The sequence below is a fragment of the Neolamprologus multifasciatus genome, chromosome 15, assembly GCF_963576455.1.
Source record: "Neolamprologus multifasciatus chromosome 15, fNeoMul1.2, whole genome shotgun sequence".
Taxonomy (NCBI): domain Eukaryota; kingdom Metazoa; phylum Chordata; class Actinopteri; order Cichliformes; family Cichlidae; genus Neolamprologus; species Neolamprologus multifasciatus.
Genome location: NC_140453.1, coordinates 17,555,918 through 17,579,029, shown reverse-complemented (window position 1 = coordinate 17,579,029; position 23,112 = coordinate 17,555,918). Strand labels below are relative to the sequence as shown.

The 23,112-nt window shown below is 38.5% G+C and overlaps 1 protein-coding gene across 1 annotated transcript; it reads left to right on the top strand.

Moving 5' to 3' along the window:
* The first annotated feature begins 1,202 nt into the window (after positions 1-1,202).
* scara3 (scavenger receptor class A, member 3) lies at positions 1,203-22,648 on the top strand. Its single transcript, XM_085133570.1, has 12 exons — positions 1,203-2,165; positions 11,914-11,949; positions 12,772-12,816; positions 13,423-13,542; positions 15,795-15,875; positions 16,310-16,428; positions 16,519-16,763; positions 17,226-17,445; positions 17,726-17,814; positions 18,049-18,241; positions 18,585-18,762; positions 18,866-22,648. The coding sequence occupies exons 1-12, from the start codon at positions 2,159-2,161 to the stop codon at positions 19,357-19,359; spliced, it is 1,827 nt and encodes a 608-aa protein (XP_084989696.1). The 5' UTR covers positions 1,203-2,158; the 3' UTR covers positions 19,360-22,648.
* Positions 22,649-23,112: the final 464 nt, after the last annotated feature.

Below are 23,112 nucleotides of genomic sequence, written 5' to 3'. Positions count from 1 at the left end.
GGTGGGTTCACACAATAAATAACCTCATGGAATTCAAGCTTTTTAGAAACTGTAGCATCTTTTACCTTTATACTGATGAAAAAGAGCATTTCCCGGGGCTTCATTTTAGATAATGACAATTTGGCAGCACAAGTATCCAGATAAGAGTATTTACCATAGTAATGACTGCAAAGAATGTCCTTTGGGTTGTTACAGATTTCTGTACTGGAAAGTCCAGTTGTCCATTTTCTTAACCGCTTATCCTGGTGGAGCTTATCCCAGTTGCCACAATTTATATGAAAACATCTTCGTATTATTTTTCTTACCTATTCAACATTCCTTTTCATGTCAGCCATATCCAGGAGCTATGAGTGTGAATGGCTTTCTGTCTCTATCTATTAACCTTGTGATGTACTGGTGACCTTTCCAGAGTGCAGCCTGTCTCTTAGCCCCAGGCTTCATTAGGCTCCAGGTGTCCAGTGGGTCTAAATGTTTACATCTGGAGACTGTGAAGGTCATCAGAGTACAGTGAACTCATTATCATGTTCAAGAAACTAGTTTGAGATGGTTTGAGCTTTGTGATCAGAAAATGACTACACTGTGGTCATAAAGGGGAGTCCATATCTCCCACACTATTGCACAACCAGCAAATGCCTAAACCCAGGCTTGATGGAGCCATGCTTTCATATAATTTTTTTAGCAAATTCTGACCCTGTAATCTGAACATCACAGCGGAAATCAAGACTCATCAGACCAGGCAATGTTTTTACAATCTTCTATAGTCCAGTTAGAGAGCTTGTGCTAATTGTTGTCTCAGTTTCCTGTTGAGTTACTGTTGCTTTCCTTTTAACTTGAAGCAGTTTGGCTGTTCCCCTCTGATCTCTGGCATCAACAAGATATTTTTACGCAGAGAAATGCTGCTCACTGGATGTTTGTGAAATGAAGTGGTTCGTGAGTGTATACTTTATCAGTAATAATATCAGCAAGTACATGATAAACAGTTAATAAACCTTCTGTTCTCAACTGCAGCTCAGACTAATTATGTGATGAGACTTTGTCATTTCCTGCCTTTCAAAACTAATACAGTTATCTATTTATTTAACAGTAAACAGCTATATTAAACTGCACAGTGAGTGCAGGAGAGGGAAGACAGAGCGAAAATTGTAAGTCTGACAGACGGCCACTGGAGCTGCCTCGTCAGCTGACTGGCCGGATGTGTGTGTGTGTGTGTGTGTGTGTGTGTGTGTGTGTGTGTGTGTGTGTGTGTGTGTGTGTTGGTGTGAAATTTACACCTGCTGTTAGTCTAACTCGCTGGTAGTCAAGGTTAAGGGGAGCAAACTGAGAGGACTGCAAACTGGTGCCAGGTCTGGATTATGGCTTTGACATGTGTGTTGTAGTGTGTGCACTGGTGTGTTTTCAAAGAAACTATTTTCCTGTCTCACAGGCCAAGGCCACAGATATTCAAGGTGCTCACTCCACAGTGTTCAGACATTTGTTAGCAATTAGCCTCGGCCACAAAACTGACATTCAACAAAACACACGGACACTCCCTGCCTCTCTCTCCCCCTCCCTTTGCCTTTGCATTCTGTCCTTTTCCCTGTCCCGCCCTCGTTTTTTACTTTCTTTGTTTCCCTCCCATCTCTCTCTCTCTCTCTCTGCCTCCCTGCCTTCTTGCTTATATCTCTCTTACCAATCTTGTGCTTTCTCTTCATCCTGCCATGCTCCAGTTGTCCCTCCCTTTATAAAGCTACACATGGTTTCTGTCTAAGGAGGTTTAGCTTTATCAGGCTCTGGATGGGAGGGGGATGATGCCAGAGAGCTGCAGGCAAATGTGCAAAAGTTAGATGAGCTTTGATCACCTACCTTCAGCATCAGCAATTTTTTCAGAAGATTTCCAATAATCCAGATATTGCATAGTTATTTTTTCTATGCACTTCACTACATTGGATGTGAATGAACATCTTTTGTGCATGATTTGCTTCTTTTTTTCAAATTTGGAGGTGCTTTTTTTTCTCACTTTCTCTGGAAATTTGGTCACCACTGGAACGATGCGCATGAATGACCCATTGGTACACTGCTGACTACTTCTGCTTTTCCTTTGCACTTGATTTTGAGAAGAAAAAAAAAATTGACTGCAACAAGTTGGCAATACTGCAGACGATATCTGGAGCCAGAAATCATGAAAGGTAAAGAGACTTCACCTACAACATTACATCTTAGCATCTAGAAATGCAACTTTGCCGTTTCACCAACTTTTGAACATGCAAAAGATCCATCTGATGAAAACGTAGGTGAATTTCCCAGTGTGCAAAACACTTAGAAATGTAGTGAGAAACATTATGTCTCATGGTGAGATGCAGACAGGCACCTGCGCAGGGCACTAGCAATCACATATGCTTCTCATCATCTCTGAAACTTGGCAGTGCAGATCCTGAGAAAGTGCATGTGTGTTGTTGTTGGCTGTGACACTTTGATCAGTCATCTTTAAATCTCTATAATGTGTACATGCGTGCACCATAGCCTGGTCTCATAAAACTTTAGATACTCTCTAGCCATGCCAATCTACCACAGATTGACTTAATATTCCGCTTAAGATAGGGCGGGTGAAAATATACTAGTTGAATTTGAGTATTTTTACAACAGTCTATGCAAGGAAAACTGCCAACAGCTGTGAAGAAAGCAGAAGTACTTAGATAATTTCCAGAGATACAGTATGCACAGCAGTCACATGGGGGAGTGGATACAGAGGGAATGACTGGGCAGGAGTGAGAGGGAGAAGCCAAACAGAACTAACAGCTTGAAAATATGTGGAGATGTCCTCACATATTCATTATCATAACTGATTTTTTTTTTACTTTGAATGATCTCTTTTAACTTTCAAGTTTTATGTTTACCATATAAGAAGAGTATATTTAGTGGAAATATCAATCTCTACCTCTAACTGGTACATTGAGCTTAAATGGGGGAGAAGCTGCACATGAACCACAGGGGGACACAGCAAATTAACTACAAGAACAGTACTCTTCTCAGCCACACAATGCAGGAGGTCTGTTAGTGGTTTCAGTCCAGCCCAGCCAGAAGAAAACATGCTGCCTCATACATTCCTCCCAGAATGGAGAGGAGGGGGAGAGTCCAAAAACAAGGAGGTGCAGGGAAAGGAAAAGCAGGCAGACAGGTGTATGGCTGGCAAAGGAAAAGGAAAGAGTGAGCAAAGTGGAGGCCTGAGTGCAATTTTTGCTGTGGAAGCTTTATATAAATTTACAGTCAACGCATCATGAATTTGAAGTGAAAGGAGAACAAGGAGACTGAGTATCTGGATGCTGTGTTGGCTTCTTGTCACTGTATTCAGAGTGCGTTTCCTCATTTGTTTTTACTAGCTTGGATTCATAATCTAAATGTTTCTCCTGGGCATTTTCATGTTTCCACACTAGAGCTGGCAGCACAAAATGTTGAATGTGATGTTGAATCTGCAACTTGATCTTTAATTAAGACCTTAGCAACATTATAAGTTCCAGCTATAACAGTGGCTGTTTGTTTATTTTTCTTCCCTCTTCTCACCACTTTTATGTGCAAACAGAGCTTAATTCTTTCACTGCATCACAGTTTGGATCCTTACATTACTGGACTTCGATGAACCATGTGGACTAGATGGCCTTTGACAGGGTCATAGCAACTTGTTGAGCCCCTGACTGCACAAAATACTAGATTCTTCTAGTTGTAGTTGACAGTTTAACTCACACAAACACAAACGATGCCAAAACTAAGGTAACGGCAGTGCCCGAATAGTATTTGATACTGAATTTGTCAGACAGACAGCAAAGCCTCCTGCTACTGGCTGAAATGTTGCTCTCTTTCCATGCCACACCCAAAACAAAACCAAAAACTCTTGTTTACCGTTTTAGTGTAATAATAATAGCATTAATTACCTTCATTTCTACATCTCTCAGTATCTCTCAAAATCAGAGTTACACGCTGCTTCCTAGAATTGACCAAAAAATAGCATTAAAACATTCCAAAATCCATGAAATGAGATAAAATAAGAACACAAGAGAACAAATTTAAGATGACATCATTTTAAAAAACCAAATACAAATAGATAGATATAGATTTTTTTTTAGGTTGTTTAATATTAGCTGAAAAAGTTTGTTCCACAGCATTGGGTTTAAAACTGTGAAAACATGGTCCCCCTTTGTTTTAAGCCTGGGCGGTCGAACCTGTAACAGTAACTACAGTAACAGTAGCTCAGTGCAGCTCAGGTGGTAGCGCCACCTACTAACTGGAAGGTCAGGGGTTGGTTTCCAGTCTGCGCGAGTGGGTGCGAATTGGTGAATGAGGCAAGTTGTGTAAAGTGCTTTAAGTGGAAAAGTGCTGTATAATAACTGGTCTATTTACCATCTTTTGGGTATGTGGCAGTACATGGTGTTAGACATTTTGAGATGGATAAAATGGAGCCATACCATTAACAGATTTAAAAGTAATCAGAAAATCTTAAATTGCATTCTGTAGGGAAAGGGAGGCCAGTGTCATATACACACCGCTGGATCATTTAGGCATGTATACAGTGAGTTTCAATGGCAATGGTAGATGAAGATAAAAACATAAAATCCTGTGTGCGTTAACAGCAGCTTAATTGACAATGTCAGCAAAAACAGCAAAATATAATAAAGCAAAAACACAACTAGTAAGTGTAGACCTTTATGAACAAGAATGTTTTGAGTCTGTTTTTAAATGTTTGCACAGATGCACACGCATATCTGATCTCAACTCAGTGATCACAGTGTTCGAATCTGGAGGAGATGAGGGTGTGAATAAGCTGTCATATTACATGGACCAACTAGTCTGACCTCAGCCATGTTTCTAATCTGTGCAAACAAGACTGGACAAGACTTTAAACACACTAGTTGAAACTAAGATGATGATGAAAAACACCCAGGTTTCAAGCAGGTTAATTTGAATGGATTCTTAGTTATCCAAGGCAAGTAATGTAGCTAATTTAGCTAATAGTTATTCTGTTAGCTTTGCAGGTAAGTTTTTGGACTCTGAGGTATACTGGATTAATTTTTATGAGTTTTAGTTGAAATCCTTACAGAGATGTTATTATTTAATAAGATTTTGATCCCATTACTGTTTTGTTTCTTATGCTGCTGTTGTTTTTAGTCGAGCCAAAAAAAGGCATTCAAGTTTTTGTAGTACTAGTTTTTGTGGCGCAGCCTATTTTGATTTGGTACAGTTGAGCAAACACTGGTGTTAATTAGACTCCAGAACAAAAAGAATAAAACATGAAAAATGGCTAGAAAACCTTTGGAGTGAAAAGATGAAGAAATGATTATAAAACCTGAGGGTGAGTAAATACAGAAAGGCTTAGTTGTTGAAGATTGTACATTTCCTTTGGCCTTGCAGTCTTACTGTATAAAACTAAACAGGCCTTTCTTGCTTCTTTTTTTTACTTTCTCAGCCTGGTTTTCCAAATCAGTTTAATCTAGAAAAAACATCATCCATTTACTGGATGTTAACTGCAAAGATCTTGTGTTTTACTGCCTAACCACAATAAAAGAGTGCTTTATTGAAATGGCCTTTCTATACATTCTGGTTCACAGTTTGCAGCGACACATACCGACCATTTATATTCTTTTGCAGAAACCACACATTCCAGTCACAGGGCACCTAAATGGCTGAGATGTCAACAAAGCTTTAGAAAGGGACTCATTTTACTATGAGTTGTGGTCAAGACCTCCACTCTGATCTGGAGGAGGCCCCATCTCCTAACTCTGGTTCCACTTAAGGCTTGGATTTGCAGGAGGAGGAGATTTTACTGGTCAAAACAGCAGAATAAACCAATGAAGGATGGGAACATGAAAAACTATTATGATGTGGAGTGGGCATCTCTATTTGAACAGAAAATTGGATCATGCAGTGAGTGATGTGAGGAGGTCAGAGGGCATACAGAGCCTGTTATTTACCGAGGATAACATTTTGCACAATGCCTGTAGCGAAAGTAAAGTCCAAAGGGAGAAAAAGGGTGTGTATGGGGTTTGGAAAGTCCAGAGCCCCCTGAGATAAAACCTCAGCAAAGGAACCACAAACATGAAGTGGTGCTGCTTTCACGAACACTAAAAGTCAGAGAGTAAAAGATCAGAACGACATCCTGAGATCTGACTGTTAGACGTCACAAAGTTTATATTTATATTTTAACCTTTCTTCTGAAACTTTTCCCTTCGAAGTATATCAGGGACACAGGAAAGGCTGTTCAAAACTGCTAGTATTGATATTTTTCATAGTTTCTATGGTTGTTCATTGTACATCATCTACACACGAGGGCTTTGACAGCAACAGGCTTTACCTGCGGATGCTTGTCTGCATGACTCAGTAGTTTTTGTCTGTGGCTTTCATGGTTTGGGAAAGATTAGGGCTAATCTTAAAGCTACAGCATAAAGCAATGCCCCCAAACCAGTCCACCAAGAGGTGGCTTTCAGAGTTTGGTGTGGAAGTTTAGCTGATCTCTGCTCCATCCAACACCTGTGGGATAAATGGGAATGTAGACTGCGAGACCACTTTGTGTGAGCGGGACCAAGAAAAACTTTGCAAGAAGAATGGAGGCTGTTGTAGCAGCAGATGGTTTTTGGCATTTCTGGCTGTGTTTTACAATCTTTATTCCTATTAGTGTTCACACTGAGGACATGAACTATTCATCGTGCACAGAAATACTGAATGTCTCAAATGTCGCACAAAGAATGTCCAAAATATAAATATATTTTGATTGTTTTGTACTTTTATTCTTATTTTTAATCTTGTTGGACACGAAGTATATAATGTATCTATTTCTATTTCTAGTCCTTGGTTTATAATTGTTTTCTGATTGTGATGCATCTTTATGCTGGATATTCTGTCCTTCACATGTTTCCTCTAAAAAAGCAAAGAGTTCAGTTTAAACTTCACTGATGTTTGTTTACCTAAACTTTTTTTTTTTTTTAGCTGTTTAACAAAACATACTAAAGTCATATAATGAGTATGGGCTTTGCTTTAATTTGAAAGATATACAAAGATAAACAAATATCGTATTAACCACCATGCCTTCACAGCCATTTTTATACACAAGTGGCTCAAAAGACTTATTTTAAATACTTTGTCAATGATCCTTTGTGATTGAGGTCTTTGAAGTTTGGAATCAGGGGACCACCAAAGAATGGAATGACGTTTTTCCAGGCCTCTAGGGCTTCTCTCCTAACTCTAACTCCTCATTTTCCATTTCTTTGTTTGTCTTTCTACCTTCAGCTTTCTCTTTTAAGTGAAATCCATTCTTGATTGATTTGAGATCAGTTGATTAACTCCATATATTGAATATTTCACCTCCTATCTTTCAAAAATTCCTGGCTTGCTTTTGCTGTATTTGTTGGGTCATTACCAATCTGTGCTGTGAAGCACCATCCAGCCAACTTTGCTGCAGCCAGCTGAATCTTCCTGGTCCTTATCTTAGTTTAATCTGTCTAATGAGCGCTGTTACAGAACTGCTCTTACTGTCTAATCCTCTAACTGTTAACTGAGGAATGTTCTGAACTATTTTCTATAGTGAAGTATCGTATTATACACTTTTTTAAAAATAGAAAATTGACATGGCTTCTTCCTGGATAAGGCTCGACCACCTTGCTTGACCATGGAAAGCATCCTATGATCATCCACGACCTTGGTCCTCTGTGGACCTCAAACTTTTTTATGCAAATAGCCACATTCATCAAATAACTGTGACCTGAATATGTTTTATACACAAATTGTGCTTTCACATGTCCAAAACTATATACACCTGCATGTACATTAACAATGCTGAAAACTCTGACTACTCTATATCCATGTAAGGTCTGTAACTCTGTTACATAGGTCACAAGCACAGTTACCATATAATCAGGGCCAGCTGCTTTCAGGATAACTTACCTGCCAGGGGGAAAATGCCCAGTTATGCGAAGTATAAATGCACTGAGATCTGAAAGCAATGAGATTTTTATGGGTGTAAAAGTAATCTGCATGTGACCACAGCCTCAGGGAGAAAGGACTAGCCAGAGATCTAACCCCTGACTGCTGCTGGTTTATTAGATAGAAATCTGTTTTTATTTTCTTCACTTTTATCTCATTACACCTCGCAGCAGTTATCCTAAACCCTGAAGGTGTTATTCTCCCTTAATGATGAAATTTGAACCAGCTGAATCAATGTTGCAAGGGTGCTTTTGAATAATCTGACCCTATCAGTGACAGGAAAGCAAAGGGTTGGTTTTTTTTTTATGTGAACTGTTTATGCAGATGCTCTGTGTTTGTTTAATTTGGAGTGAAATGCTTTCAGACCATAGGTGGTAGGTTTGTGAAGCACAGCAAATTAATAAGACTGCCTTTCCACTGAACCAAAACATGCTTTTAATATGGCAGGGTTGTGTTGTGCTGCTGTCAGATCAGCTCAGTTCTGGTCTGTGTGTGTGTTGGACACGACAGCTTCCCCACTAACGAGACAGACATAAGAGGGGTTTTTTTCCACCGAGAGAAGCGAAAACACGACTAAAAAAAAGCGCAAGTCAAAGGAAGCAAAGGAGAGTCATACATGTAGAGTTGTTCGATATTTCTTGTTGGATACAGTTTTAGAATTTGAATTTCAACTTCCAGTAACAGACAGTGTGCTGGCATTCAAACATATTTATACCACAAAAGTCCAAAAGAATTCCAGGAATTCAGTTTTTCCACCAAGTATGTGCTTTAGTCAGGGTGGGAAGGTCTCTGAACAGGATTTATACCTCTTTTAGAGAGACATGAGGGCTCTTCACTAAAACCCCCATTTAATGTTATTACTACTTTTAATTTCACTGTTACAACATGAAGCCAGTTGCAAGATTTTTGAGTAATCCGTAATTTCTTCATGGTTTGTCAGGAAAATGGGAGATATAATTGCACAAACTCTGTTTTTACCTTATGTTGTAAAGTTCTGAACACAAACTTCTGAAAATTACTTGCTGTTTGCAGGGTTAAATTTAGTGTTTTGGCCAACTTAGGTCAGCAGAAGAGACTTCAGAGTCCCAGTTTAACTAGTAGTAGTTATAGTGGAAATTACAAATTCAACAAATGAGTCATGGCTGAAAGATATGGAGGGGACAAGCTGTTAGGCAACAGTGCTAACCACCGTGTTACTATGTAATGATTTATTTAATTAAGTTTTTATTTATCCCATTCTGGCCCTTGTGGCCCTCCATACAGCACAGAAATCATGAAATAATTAATTAATTAAAATGGGAAATAATTAATTGAAATGGTGACATCAATAAATGCATCATTAATTAATTAAAATTGCCGATAAATAATTAAATGATTTGAATGAAGCAAATTGAATTGAATTTAACTGATGACATGTTTAATCAATTATTTATTTATAAATATAGTTAATTCACTCTGGCACTTGTGGCCCTCCATACATGTTTGGTTTTAACTTATAATGCGCGTTAGAGAAAAAAAATACCAGTAAGTGCCAAGTGTTGCAGGTATTTAGTTAAACAAGCACAGGCTGCAGATCACATCGAACACTTCAGTAACAGCTACACATTTGTGAAAGCTAATGACAAAGATTTTCTGCTGATCAGAGTAGCTGGTCACCAGGTGCAGATTATTATAAAAAGTCTTTCTTGCCACTGTAAGCATGGCCTCAGTCCATAATAACCTGAAGTTCTTTCTCTCACTCTTTCCCCTTTCTACTCCCTCCCCTTTCCTCTGCCTCCACCCATCCTTATGTCAGCCTCAGTGTTTTGTGACTTGTCCACCCAGACCTGACCTCAGCCATTTCAGCACTGACTCACATGAACATTTACCTCATTGCTGCTTTTGCAAGTGTATACTTTCTTCTATCAAAACTTCACTAACATTGTTCTCCAAATAGATCCCATGGTTTAATTTCATTTGACCTAACCTAACATTTATTTTCCCTAATTTCATCCAAGCCTAGAATCCTTGTTTGTTTTCTCATTTGTGCCATGTGGAACCAGAACCCAGTCATCTGAGGGCGACTGTGTGTTTCTTTTTTTTTTTTCAACAAAAGTTGCACTAAAACTGTCTCTCTAGTTAAAAAAAAAAAAATGTCTTACAGTCCACCATTAGTTTAATTCTCCTGCTGTTTTTCTTTTGTCCTATTTTTTCTCACTAGCGGAGGCCAGACCTCGCCTGATGTTGAGATGATGTTGTGGCTAACTGCAGAGATTGATCCACAGCAGAAATTCCCCAACATGTTTTTGCAACACAGAAACATTTAAGGCAGTTTTCACTTATATAACAATGCACAAAAGAGACCAAAGTTATGTTGCACAGTGGAAATCTCAGACCAAACAACTCTTACACCTGCTCATTAGCATGTGGCAAACCTTTCACTAAATGCTACAACCTCTGACTCTTTTTTCCCACAGCTGTATTGCCCAAAGGAGTAGTTCCTTAAAAACACTGTTTTTTATAGCTCTAAACATTCATTACATAGTCTAAATATATTTCCATATCCTCGTCAAAATGTCACAAAAGAAATACTAGAAATGCTAAGTTGTTGCTGAATAATTTTGTCTGTGACCTGTGTAAGGAAACATTCAGGGACTAATAAGTGACTAGCAAAACAGTCAAAGTAATCATTTACTGTCACATTCCAAAAACAATCCATAGAGATGTTTTTCATTCTATGGATTCCACACAAAGACAGTTAGGATGGAGGTGTGACAAACAAAGCTAACATTCAACCAGGAGACTCTCGCTGCAGATGGCTGCTCCTCCCTGAGCCTGCTTCTACCGGAGGTTTCTTCCTGTTAAAAGGGAGTTTTTCCTTCCCACTGTCGCTAAAGTGCTTGCTCATAGGGGGTCATATGATTCTTGGGTGTTTCTCTGTATGTATTATTGTAGGGTCTACCTTACAATATAAAGCGCCTTGAGATGACTGTTGTTGTGATTTGGCGCTATATAAAAAAAATGTAATTGAATTGAGGCTGGAATTGGTCTCATGTTTGGGACCACTTTTAGGTTTCACTTACACATTCATTTTGTATTACACTTCTGATATTTTTAAGCATAAAAGTTGGTTTAAAATATCTTTTATGATGTTAAACACAATTGGAAAATCTTATTTTCTAAGCTTTTCAGCCTCTGATTTGCCCATGAATGTACAGTTAGCTTCCAAGACTGTTCAGGCCTAAAAACAGCTTTTATGAACTACCTATATATTCCTTTTCTATAGACACCAAGGCACAGATGGTTTATAGGAAATAATATTTTAGAGATACATACCATCTTAAGTGGACTAATGACTTTGTTAAAAAATGGTTTTGATTTCCAGCTCCTCTTCTTCAGAAACAGTTTCCCCTGTGGTCAGCATGAGTGATTGCTAAACTTCCAGCTCCACACCCACAGTGTCCCAGGTGCAGTTGTATGCTGCACATTTAATAATGTGCGATAAAGCCCCAGCACTTACTTACAGCTATGAAAACATGAAGTCAAATGCATCTGGGGATTTTTAAGTAATCTAGCTTCATTTGGTTTGTTAGGCACTCTGCGGTCCTATCAAGTCATGCTTACTCCAGCCTTTTCCATGACTGTGTGTGATGACAAATTTCTCAGACTCACAACAAACACAACACTCCCACCAGAGTCAGCGCACAGAACCAACAAATTTTCTCATGCTTTGCACCACCGTGGGACTGGTTTGTCCTGAGTGAGCAACAATTCAGAGAAAACATCTAAAAAGAACAAAAACACGCATTTTCTGGGACAGCAGCTTCATGCTGTGCGCGCTCGGTACAATGCACACTTCAAGGGAAACAGGGAGGCAGCTGGTTTGTGTGATTTATGAGAGGAGTAATAAAACGTCTTTGTGGCTCCAGAGGAGCTGAATTTCACTCAGCTTCATTTTTTAAATGTCTGCTTTTTGTGTCTCTTTGACAGACAACTATGGTGGATATGAGAACCAGCTTTTCAAAGGTAATGATCAAGCTCTTTTGTTGTCCTTGGTGAAGAGCCATGGATGTGAACCAGTTCATTATGCACGACTGTCAATTTGCCCTCACTCGTATTCACATTCTTTAGACACAAATTTAACATTGAACAGATGCAGGTTTAATTTTCTCCTGAGAAATCAAGCTAACTGGTCTCAGAGAAAAGCAAATAAGCCATGTGCTGTATTCATGTTACTTCTTACTGACTTGTAAAAGCAGTGATATTGACATCCAGATCATAACTGCAAGTAGGATTTTTTAAAAGCTCCTGGTAAGAAGCCTTGGAGAAACCTCAGTTTTATTGGACAGCACATATACAAGCTGTCAGGACCCAGTCAGTTAATTTAAGGGTCCCTTGGAATACTGTTTTACCTGCTGGGTTTCTCCACAAATCATGCTGTATATCTTTGGACTAAAAATGGTCTTTCTGCCTATACTGGAGGTTATGTGGCTCCGTTGATACAAACCACATTCACACTGACTGCAAATAGTGGCCTCAAGTAAATGTCTCGGCTGATGTAATTACATCCATAGCCTGTGAGATTTATCATAAGAAACCTTATGATTACAACTCTGTTTAATAACAAGTGTCTGGAAGCTAGACTGTTTAATGGATCAACGTTGACAATTCAGATATGAAAACTTATCCATCACCTTTCAACCCTTATGTGCTTCTTTTAAGGCCTTTCTATTACATGGAATGAAGATTTAAAGAATTGAAAATGACATAATGATGAATAAAACTTGTTTTTGTTTCGAAAACACAATCTTTTCAACTTCTTTTGTTTGCATTTTCTTTGTTCTTCAGAGGAGGACTTCACTGGAGAGGAGGAGGAAATGCCTTCATTTAGAGGTAAGGGCCACTTGAACAAATCTAACAATGAAAAACAGCATCATCTTAGTATAATGAAATAATGGAGTTACATTTTCCATGCATATATGAATACAAACACAAATGGAATAGTTGTGTGTCTCTCATATTAACTCTAAGATGATACTGAATAAGTCAGTTTGGTGTAATTCCTGTTGCCCCCAAGCGGGAGAAAATAAATAAAATGAAAAGATTTAAATGTTAAAATCATGTGCTGATGAGCCAAAACATCATGACAGTCCCTGCAGCCGAATCTGATCTGTCCCACTAAGAACTTTGGAGATGATATCTTGGACCAGGGTATTAGCTGTAGATATTTTAAATACTATACATATCAGTTCAACATGTACCTCCAGTATCTGCCATCTAAAGGCTCCGACAAGCCTTACCGTTTTGGAGACGCTTCAGTCTCTATGTTTTAGCTAGTATTGTTTTTGTTTTGTTTAACTAAAGAATCTGGATACTTCTTTTATGAGCACTTAATTTTACAGTAGATACAACTAAACGATCAGATCAGAAAATCAATTTTGTTTTCCCTTTGCTAATTTACTCACTTTGTTGACTTTGTTTGTGTGATTTGATCTCCAGGTCGTAGTCGAGGTGGCTGTGTGCGGTGCCAGCAGAGCCATTCTCTTCAACTGGCTGTCAAAATCCTCTATGGATTTGTTGCCTTCCTAATCATAACTGTTGCAGTGCTGGCTTCACTTGGTGAGCTCAACTTGACTTTTGATTTGCTCTAAATGAAAACACAGAGGTCTTCCTCATGCAGAGATTGGTTGGACGCATTCAGCTCTGTGCATTAAAATGAGTGAAAAGCACATCAGATTTCTCTACATACATTTTAGTTGCCTGAATAGTGCACTCCCCAAACTCCCATAGATCAACTGAATGTGTTCCTGGATTCTGTTGCCCATGTTTTACCTGACAGTTACTCAGCATCAGCAGGTGCTTTTTACATCAGCATCACTTTTTATTGGGCTTGAAAGCCGTAAATCTTTATGCTTTACAATTGTTCAGGGACATCAGAGGACAGAGTCAGGCAAGAACTGATTCAAAATCCCTCAACACACAGAAGGCTGCATTCAGATACACATCCTAATAAAGCCCAGTTTTGAATTAGGTGTGCCACAAAATGCGTGTGGGCATTTTGTGTAATTTTTCATTTGCACGTGTGCTGGAAACCTGGACGGAGTGTGCATGTTCATCATCTGCCATCAGCAAGTGGTTTCAGCAAACATTTGGTTGTTAGGAGAAACCACTTTTTAAGTAGGGGATTTTTGACCCCTTTATGCTTAATTTCCTTCTTTTTAGACCATTTCTGCACCTAATAATGTTTTTTTTTTAAATTTTGTGTGTAAAGAAAAGCACACAAATCAGACACCATTCATTTTCAATGTAGGATTTAAACCACAGTTAGTTAATAGTTTTAGCAGAATATCAGATGGAAATATGCCTATGATTTTTCTTTAGTTTTCTCCCTTTATATTTACAAAAATACTATTTTACTTAAGCAAAACTGTTCCCCCAGAAACTGTTCCAAACTCTAAAAAGTATTTCTCTTGTCTCTAATTCATACAGAGCTACACTGAAAATCAAATGCATATTTTACCATTTGTTTTTTTCCACTAAAAAGGACAATATGCTGACTAATTTGACAGCTGATACTGTTGCAACAGGTTCTCAAGTCACAAAAAGAATAAAAAACAAGCTTTTTCATTTATAATGTTCATGTCACAGGACATACTAAAAATATATAACTTTTTCCTTTAAAACTTGATCATCAGCAAGTTTAACCACCTCTTTAAGGGCAGTTTTGGAAGTTTGCTGTATATCCAAGCAAATTCACCCAAAGTTTAGACTGTGCAATAGCCAGAAAGATTGCAAAAGACCCAAGAGCTACAGCTCAGACTCTACATCCCTCATTTGGTATGTTACATGTTAAAGGTAATGACAATGCAATTAGAAAAAGACTGAAGACGTATGGCTTGTTTGCAAGGGTTGTCAGGAGTCTTGCTAGGAGAAATCCAGTTCTTTTTAAAAAGAGCACGACAGCATGGCTTAGCTTTGCAAAATACATTTGAATAACACACACTGAGACTGTGTCAACGTCCAGTACAGCTGTGCAGCACCAAAGTACTGAAACTTTAATACCATTAGAAGAAGTCATGCACTTGGCCGCAAATCCCATCCGTGAATATGCACAAGAAGAGAAACAGTAACCTTTGATATTCAATTCCCTGCTGAACATCTGTTTTTTAGCAACTTTTTTTTTCTGCACAAAATATGGACTCAAGTAACACAGTTTTACCCCTTTATGGAAAAATTATTTGGGGAATGAAATGTGTTTTGTCACACTGAAAGCATTATTTTGAAACATATGCCACCAGATGCACACCCCTGCATACCCATAAAAAAAGATTTACTCATTCACATTCATATATTCTGTTGCTTCAATGAATAGACGAAGCCACAGGCCATGTTCAACTGCACTGTTACATCAGCTGGTATGTGCACATGTGGAAGCATTTATATATGCAAACAAACTACGGTACGGCCTCTAATAATGCCCTGGGTCAAAGCTTAGGATGTTGAAAAGCTAACTGTTGCTAAACTGCTGTTTATGAAATATGTTGAGGGATTATAACCTGACCAGCTGGATAAACCATCATTCATAATTAGTGTTTTGGCCAATGAAAACTTTAGGTGTTTTGTTGTCAGGGCTTAAATTACAACTTCCTGTTTTTACTCCTTTAAATATCTCTTATTTCCTGTTAACACCAAGTTACTGCTGTTAATTATTTCCTCCTTACATGATTAAATCTAATGATTTCATTCCCCATTTACCCCAGAGCACTCGGATCGCTCACTGTTATTGTTCCTTCACTTATATATAAGTTATATATATAAGTACAACTGTTTAAAATACTTTGAAATATTTATGTGTAATTCTGTGTACTCAGTGTTCAGGAAGGTGGACAGCCTCTCTGAAGAAGAATCAGCTTACTACAAAAAGATCACAAAGGTCCAGCAAGGAATAGAGGGTAAAGTAACTTTTTTTAATACTCACTTTGATCCTATAAGAACTATGAGAAAATATCAAGGAATAATTGTTTTTTCACAGATAACAAAGTTCTTGCACATTTGTTGAATTGAACTGTTTTACTTACATTCCTACTAACTTCTGGGATTTTATATATTCCTAAAACAGCTTTAATTGTGTTTCAATTTAAAGCATGACAGGAGATGACTGTCTGTGAATATTATCACATGGATCAGCACATTTTAACATATTGGAATTCAGGAAGGTTTACCTTACAAGCTTCAGCTGATTGTTTATACATTAGTTTTCTTCTTCTATTCACCTGATTACACATTAGGAACTTGGTTGTGTGGTCAGCTGTCAAATACAGTAATTTAGAGCATCCTGCCTCTTTTCCTGTGCCATCTCACGTCCTTTTTTAACTTCCCATCCCAGATGTGAGGGCCACATCTAACTGTTCAGGCTGCCTGGATGCAACTCTGTACAGTGAGGAGATCAGTAAGCTGAAGAAAGAGTTTGAAGACATTCAGAGAATGATACTGGCACAGGAGCAGGTATGGTGGCCCTCAAAAAAAGCTCAAATAATAAAAGGGAACCAGTAGTTTAAAGCCCAAAGAAAATTTACCACCATTGTTCTTCTCCAGGTCCTGGACCAAGCCTCCAAGACCCAGGCGTCACTAAAGGATACAAGTAACCGGCTGACACGTGACATCCAAAACCACCTTATGTCAATCAAAGTTCTCAATCAGTCACTGGAAAGATACCTGGATCGGGTGGAGGGCTGGAAGGACGTGGTTGAAGAAACTCAGGAGAAGATAAAAACACTGCTGGAGGATTCGTTTGACATCAAAGCTACAGCGCATCAAGTTAATACAACAGTGGCACACAGGTGAATGAAAAGCTGAGAAAGGATAGATGTGACTAGATCATACACTTAATGGAGCATGCTCAGTGTTCAGATTAATGAATGGAGGAAAGCATTTTGCAACACCAGTAACCTTAAACTATACAGCATCCACAGCCTGCCGGATTATTTCAGTTTTTCCTTAACTCTACGTGTATTCACCTTTAAGGGTGATGCTCATTTATAACTCAGTGTTTTTATTCTTGCACTCTACTAGAGTAGCTTTGCGCGATTCAAGGTTCATAATAATCCGGATTTAGGTTATATTGGGCCTCGGTGCAGTTCTCAATACATCCAAAGTTCTTGTTGGTTGCCCCTGATAAACAAATTATTAGAACATCATGTACATGTGTGCATATGTGTCTGAAATAACTCTATCAGGGATATTTGCCCTTATCATCAACACTGCTGCTAACTCCCATCTTCTGTGATCCCTCTACCTGTTAGTACACAGTGGATAGATGCCCTGCAGAGAAAAGCAGATGAGGATACGTATGTCCTCCATAAATTAACCAGTGACTGGCAGAACTACAGCCGGGTTCTGAGTGCTATCAAGTCCAACACCAGCAGCACAATGCAAACCATCCGCTTCCTACAGAACAACATCGTAGCAGATCACCAAAGGATCGCCATATCCACTGAGCTCTACTATGATCTCACTCACCAGGTTAGTGCATTTGTAAGCTTGATTTTTCTTAGATATTCATAAACAGACTGTGTTAAATAAAAAAATCATTCATAATAGAAGAGATATGGTTGTTTACATGGCCATAAATCAGTTAGGAGGAACAGTTATTGGGATTTAAATTGATTCTAAGTTCCCTTGTCCTTAGGAGAATCAAATGGTCAATTTGCAGCTGGACAGTCCAATCTCTTGTAAATCAGTAAATCAAGCAATTTGGGGAGGTGTGAGGATAGGATCCAGATTGTTTGGGTGTTTTCTGCAGGTGATGAACTTACAGATGCAGCTAGACAACGTGTCAACATTCACGGACGAACATGAGGAGAACATGCATGACCTTCACTACCATTCAAGGTAACATTCAAAACACTCAATATCCTTACACTGACTTTCTCCTGTTAAGGCTTAATGTACTATCAACTTCCTGATTTTTACATTAGTCTGACTTATGTGATAGTTAAATACTGAAACAAGTCTGTAGGTGGAGTGATGTTTATATATCATGAAGTCTACTATATGTGTATATATTTATTTATATACACAGAGAAACATATCATTCCAGTCAGCACAAACCTCTGTCCTCTTTAGGTACTATGAGAACCGGACAGGTGAGCGGTTCTCTGCCTTGGATGGTCGCTTGAACTCTATTGAGATGGAGATTGTCTCAATCTCCTCCAGCGTCAATGCTACTGTGAGCCACGTCCAAAGCATGTATAAGTACATCAACACAGAGAGCTCGTCATGCCAGACTCGCCTGGGCAGACACACCGATGAACTGCAGGTTGCAAAAAACACAACAACTATATTGTAGTTTTTGGAGTTATTTCTGGAGACCAAGCTTTTTTCCGAAATGCTGAAACATGTTGCAGTTTCTGTCTGGGTCGTACTAGTTGTCCAATACTAATGGCTTTCAGATTTAGAGTCAGCAAGTGAAAATTCTTAAAGTACACACAAAAGACTCCCAGTAGCAAAATGCTTGTTGACCAGTGTAATTTGCATGATCACTTGGGCTAGTTAGTTAGCGTTAAGGTTAGTTAAGCTGATTTTTGATTTGCCACATAAACTTCTAATATTTAGCTGCTTCTCATTATCTATGCTCCCCCCTCCTCCCTTTTTTTGTGCAGAACTTGAACAACACAGTCTTGCTACTGCTGCACTTAGCTGACACTCTAAGGCAGCAGAACCTGTTGCTGAATGTCCGACTGGACATGGACGTCAGGAATTTGTCTATGGTGATGGAGGAGATGAAACTAGTAGATGTTCACCATACACAGCTAATGCAGAACTTCACTATACTTAAAGGTGGATGTTGCTGTGTATAAACAACAAGAATAGCAAAGAATGCTTTGCTTTGCTTTGCTTTGTTTTTTCCTTTTACATTTACAACACCATCTGTTGTCAACAGGCGCTCCTGGACCCCCAGGACCCAAAGGGAACCGTGGTGAAAGTGGCCCAAAAGGACCCATTGGGCTGACTGGCAGCAAAGGTGACCGAGGCCCTACAGGAAATCGTGGACCTGCTGGACCTAAAGGTTCTCCTGGTCCCAAAGGAGTATCTGGTGAAAGAGGCCCTAGTGGCAGTAGAGGGGCACAAGGTAGCAAAGGAGATAAGGGGTCCATGGGTCCACCAAGCCCAAAAGGTGAGAGGGGCCAGAAAGGTGATATGGGTCCCCCTGGTAAAGATGGTCTCCCAGGACCTCCAGGGTCTCCAGGGATCGAAGGCCAGGCCGGAATACCTGGCATTAGTGGGCCAATAGGACCCAAGGGAAAACAGGGGCCAGTAGGGCCGCATGGACCACCAGGAGTCTCTGGACCTCCTGGCTTGCCATGCAGCCATGACCGAATCAACAACCCCACACAAGGGACTGTGGCGCCTGCTGCTGGTTCCAAGAGACAATAGAGAGAAACATGGAGTCCGATGTAATTTGTCTTTCAAGGGATCATGGTCCAATGCCCAATTATCAATTTCTATGAAACTGAGGAGGACAATGAAGAACTTAATGAACAAGTGCATCAAATCCAAATTTAACATGGGGGAGTTAAAAAGGGTTTTCCTGATCCTGTGCTGAACTAAAAAGGAAGGCTTAAAACTACGACAGAACTGCTATTACAAACTGAACTGTTGGTGTGAAGTCAAAATGACCAAGCCTAAAAGCTGACAGTGTTTGGAAAGACTTTTTGGAAGTGGTCTTCATATGACTGATGGGGTCTCTTACAGTGGAAATTTTACAACAACAACAAATTAATTTACAGAACAAAATAAAAAACGAAATCACAAAATCAGTAGGAATATAAAAAAAGAAAAGAAAAACATCCATTACTAAATATGAAGTCTTGTCTGTTTAATGTAGCAGAAGCAAAGAATGTGTTTGAGGTTGTTGTCAAGCCGCTAAAACCTCTTGTGGCATAATAAATGGAAGGGTTGTTAACCACAGATTTGGACTTAAGTAGTGGCGTTTTCCATCCAGACTAGCCAAAGGTTTACATTGTCATTCACGACTCTATAGAAAAATATCCACTCCTTCTGAGATTATGTACACATTGCTGACATAACCTTGCCAATGGGGGGCACTGTTATTAAAGTGTCACAATTAAAACCAAAATCAGTTTTCATTGGAGGTTCAGAGCGGGTACTCTGAGAACCTTTTTTCCTTTAGTGGGTTCAAAGGTGATGAATTGTTTTGTTGTGGGTTTATTTTTCATGTGAATGTCTCTTACATGTAGTGATTAGGTTTTTTTTGTGGTAAAGTTGTTAGTTGAAAATAGTAAAAATGAAAGCTAAAAACAACTGCTGCTGACATTAGAGATCATAATTGTGATAATTCTTAGTGTAAGATAGGAAGCTTGATATCCCTCCTATATCTTACAGCATAGAGCTTAAAGTGGTGATAAATCTATAGCATAAAGACTGGGGACATGGAGGAAAGCTAGCTCAAGTCTTTCCAAGATACAATATGGAAAAAAACAGATTCAGATGTGCTTTTTGATCTTTGGAGATTAAATTAATGCTATTTTACACTAGTATCCACTCAGTTTGACTCAACTCTATTCACTATTCTAGTGTCAGTCATTTTGAACACCACCTCAATGTACATGGGGTCGTGATAGTGATGCGGCCGAAAGTCCAGTGACTTGATTTGTATGTGCAACAAGCCCAACACACCAATGGAGGACGCTTAGGTGATGGTATACCTGCGTCTCTGTCTACGGCTTTTTGTCCTTTCTGTGATGGAGTCACTCTCATGACATCACACCATTGGCCAATCAGTGGCATGCAGTCTGTTGATGTCACATTTTCAGATCCGAACTGAGTTGTTACTAGTGCAAAAGAAGCATAAGTGCATCACCTCGTATATGTTGACACTGAGAGAGCTTTATTTTTCTCACATCTAGAAAGAAAGCAAATAAGCTCATTTCACATTATGCGCTATTAATATTTTAAGACGTATGATGCCTGACAGGTCACAGAATTAAAGAAGTTTATATAAATTTATCAAGTATTAAAAATAAAAACACCAAAATTAGGGATAATTTTTCTTTACACTTTGATAATAGATAGTATGTTTTTTTTTAATGGTGTTTGGGTCTTAAGAAACACAAATAATCACTGATATGTCAAAGCGAAAGTTTAACAAAAAGAATATCATAAAATGTCTGTAAATCTGGATGATGTAATGAAATGCGACTGGCTTGCATTGAACTTCAATAAATACTTATTGTAGAGTTTCTACCGTGTCAGTATCCTGTTGAGCTTCCAAAGATTATATAATGTAAAGAAGGGAGACTGGTTTCATCCCTGCATCAAGACACATGTCACAACCCTTCCCCATTAGATTTTTAAGCCTGATTCAATTGTCTGTATATAGCCTGGTATTTTAACATGAGTATCTATTATCTAAAACACAGATAATTTCAAAATTTAAAGTCTATAGTGCAATTAGTGAAGTGCAAAGCTGTGCACAAATGAGTCAACAACAAAAAATACTTTTGGAATGTTAAATATCACCTATTTTAACCACAAAGCACTGTAAATCAGACTGTTAGATGTGACTGCGATCGACAATCTGCACTGATATCTGAGAAAGGCTTGTGCAGCTGTGGACGAAACCAGATGAAAAACTTCCTGCAGAAGACTGTGGCTGCCCTGATCTCCTGCTGAATTATATTTTCACAGCCTTGCCCTCTTTTTCCCTGTGCTGGAACATCACATCCCTTGTGGGATGTTAAAGCAACCTGACCTCCAACAAAAACGTCCTTCAGAAAGCCACCAAAAACGCCTTATTCCTTCAGTCTCTTGAGAAGTTATGAGCATAAAGCGTTTCCTTCATATAAAGCTGAAGCAAAAGTGTGAATTTCTGTCATTTTTAAATCATTTAGAAATTCTTCACCATAATTCAAACCATTTCTTGTCTTTCTATTTTGTAGTTGGGAAGCCCTAAAGCAGATATGTCTAAACTCTTCCCATATGTAGAGCTATTAATCATTAGCAGTGATGCTAAACTGATGGATGGGAAATTTGCAGGGCAGAGTATTAAAGATATCACCACAACCAGCTATTAACAGAGATCCAAACAATTGTGCAACTATGCTACATTTTTATTTGTTTTAAATACTTTACATATACATCCCTCATTGTGCTTTTTTATTTAAATAATTATCATTTAATTATAGCCTACCTTGTTCACAATGTTCCAATCTTACTACCGCCCACCCTTGATGTCAGTTGCAGGATCATCAAGTGCGTGGACACACTCTGCACTACACGCTAACTTGGAAGGTATATTTGAAAACCTGGAGGTGGGATTTTAATTACAGTTTCTTTACATATTATGAAGGCTCAGCATCTCTAACCCCAGACTCCTGTCAGATTAACACATAGCCAAAAGAGCAACAAATATTCATCATGTTTACCAGTGAAAATGCTCTACTGTTGTCTTTTTGGTGCCCAAGTAAAGCTAACTGATTTTTTTTTCCTACTTATAGTTTATCTAGTAGATGTAGAAAACTTTTGATTCACTTGAAAGTTGTATATATTTTTTTCAGATTACAACACTCAGTGACGCTGTAACATAAATAAGGAGCTGTCTGCTATGAGAAAATGTTCTTTTTTTTTTTTTTTTTTTTTTTTTTTTTTTTTTTTTTACATTTATTTTTTATTTTTTATTTTTTATTTTTTTTTTCTTTTTTTTGCCTGTCCCGTTTGGCTCTTTTGCCATCAGAATTATTGTCTAAAGGCGAAGAAAGATGCCCAACGGTTTTTCTTTACCAAATTGACCATCCCAGCTTTGCCGTAATGGTCCATTTGATTCACCTTTTATTCTTTATTTTATTTTCACTTGCTGAATACGGGACAGATTTGACTGGGGGAAAGAAAAGGGAGAAAGAAAGAGGGAAAGAAAGACAGTTGAGAAGAGGGACGGGGGAGAAGGGCAAAAAACAAAAACCAACAGAATAAGCAGAAGAAAAAAAATAAATAAATAAAAAAATAAATACATATATCGATCACCTGGATCACCTGTTGAGAAAGAAAAAAGAAAACAAGCAGAAGAAAACGAGAGTAATACAATAAACCACATCACAATGATATATGGGAATATGACAGTAACTACTAAATATTAAACATTATTGTGCAGCACGTAAGATCGACAGCACA

Excerpts from the sequence above, each read along its gene's own strand:
- scara3 (XM_085133570.1), top strand. Across the intron at positions 11,950-12,771 it reads TGAGAACCAGCTTTTCAAAG|AGGAGGACTTCACTGGAGAG; the intron begins GTAATGATCAAG and ends TTTGTTCTTCAG. Across the intron at positions 17,815-18,048 it reads GACCTTCACTACCATTCAAG|GTACTATGAGAACCGGACAG; the intron begins GTAACATTCAAA and ends TGTCCTCTTTAG.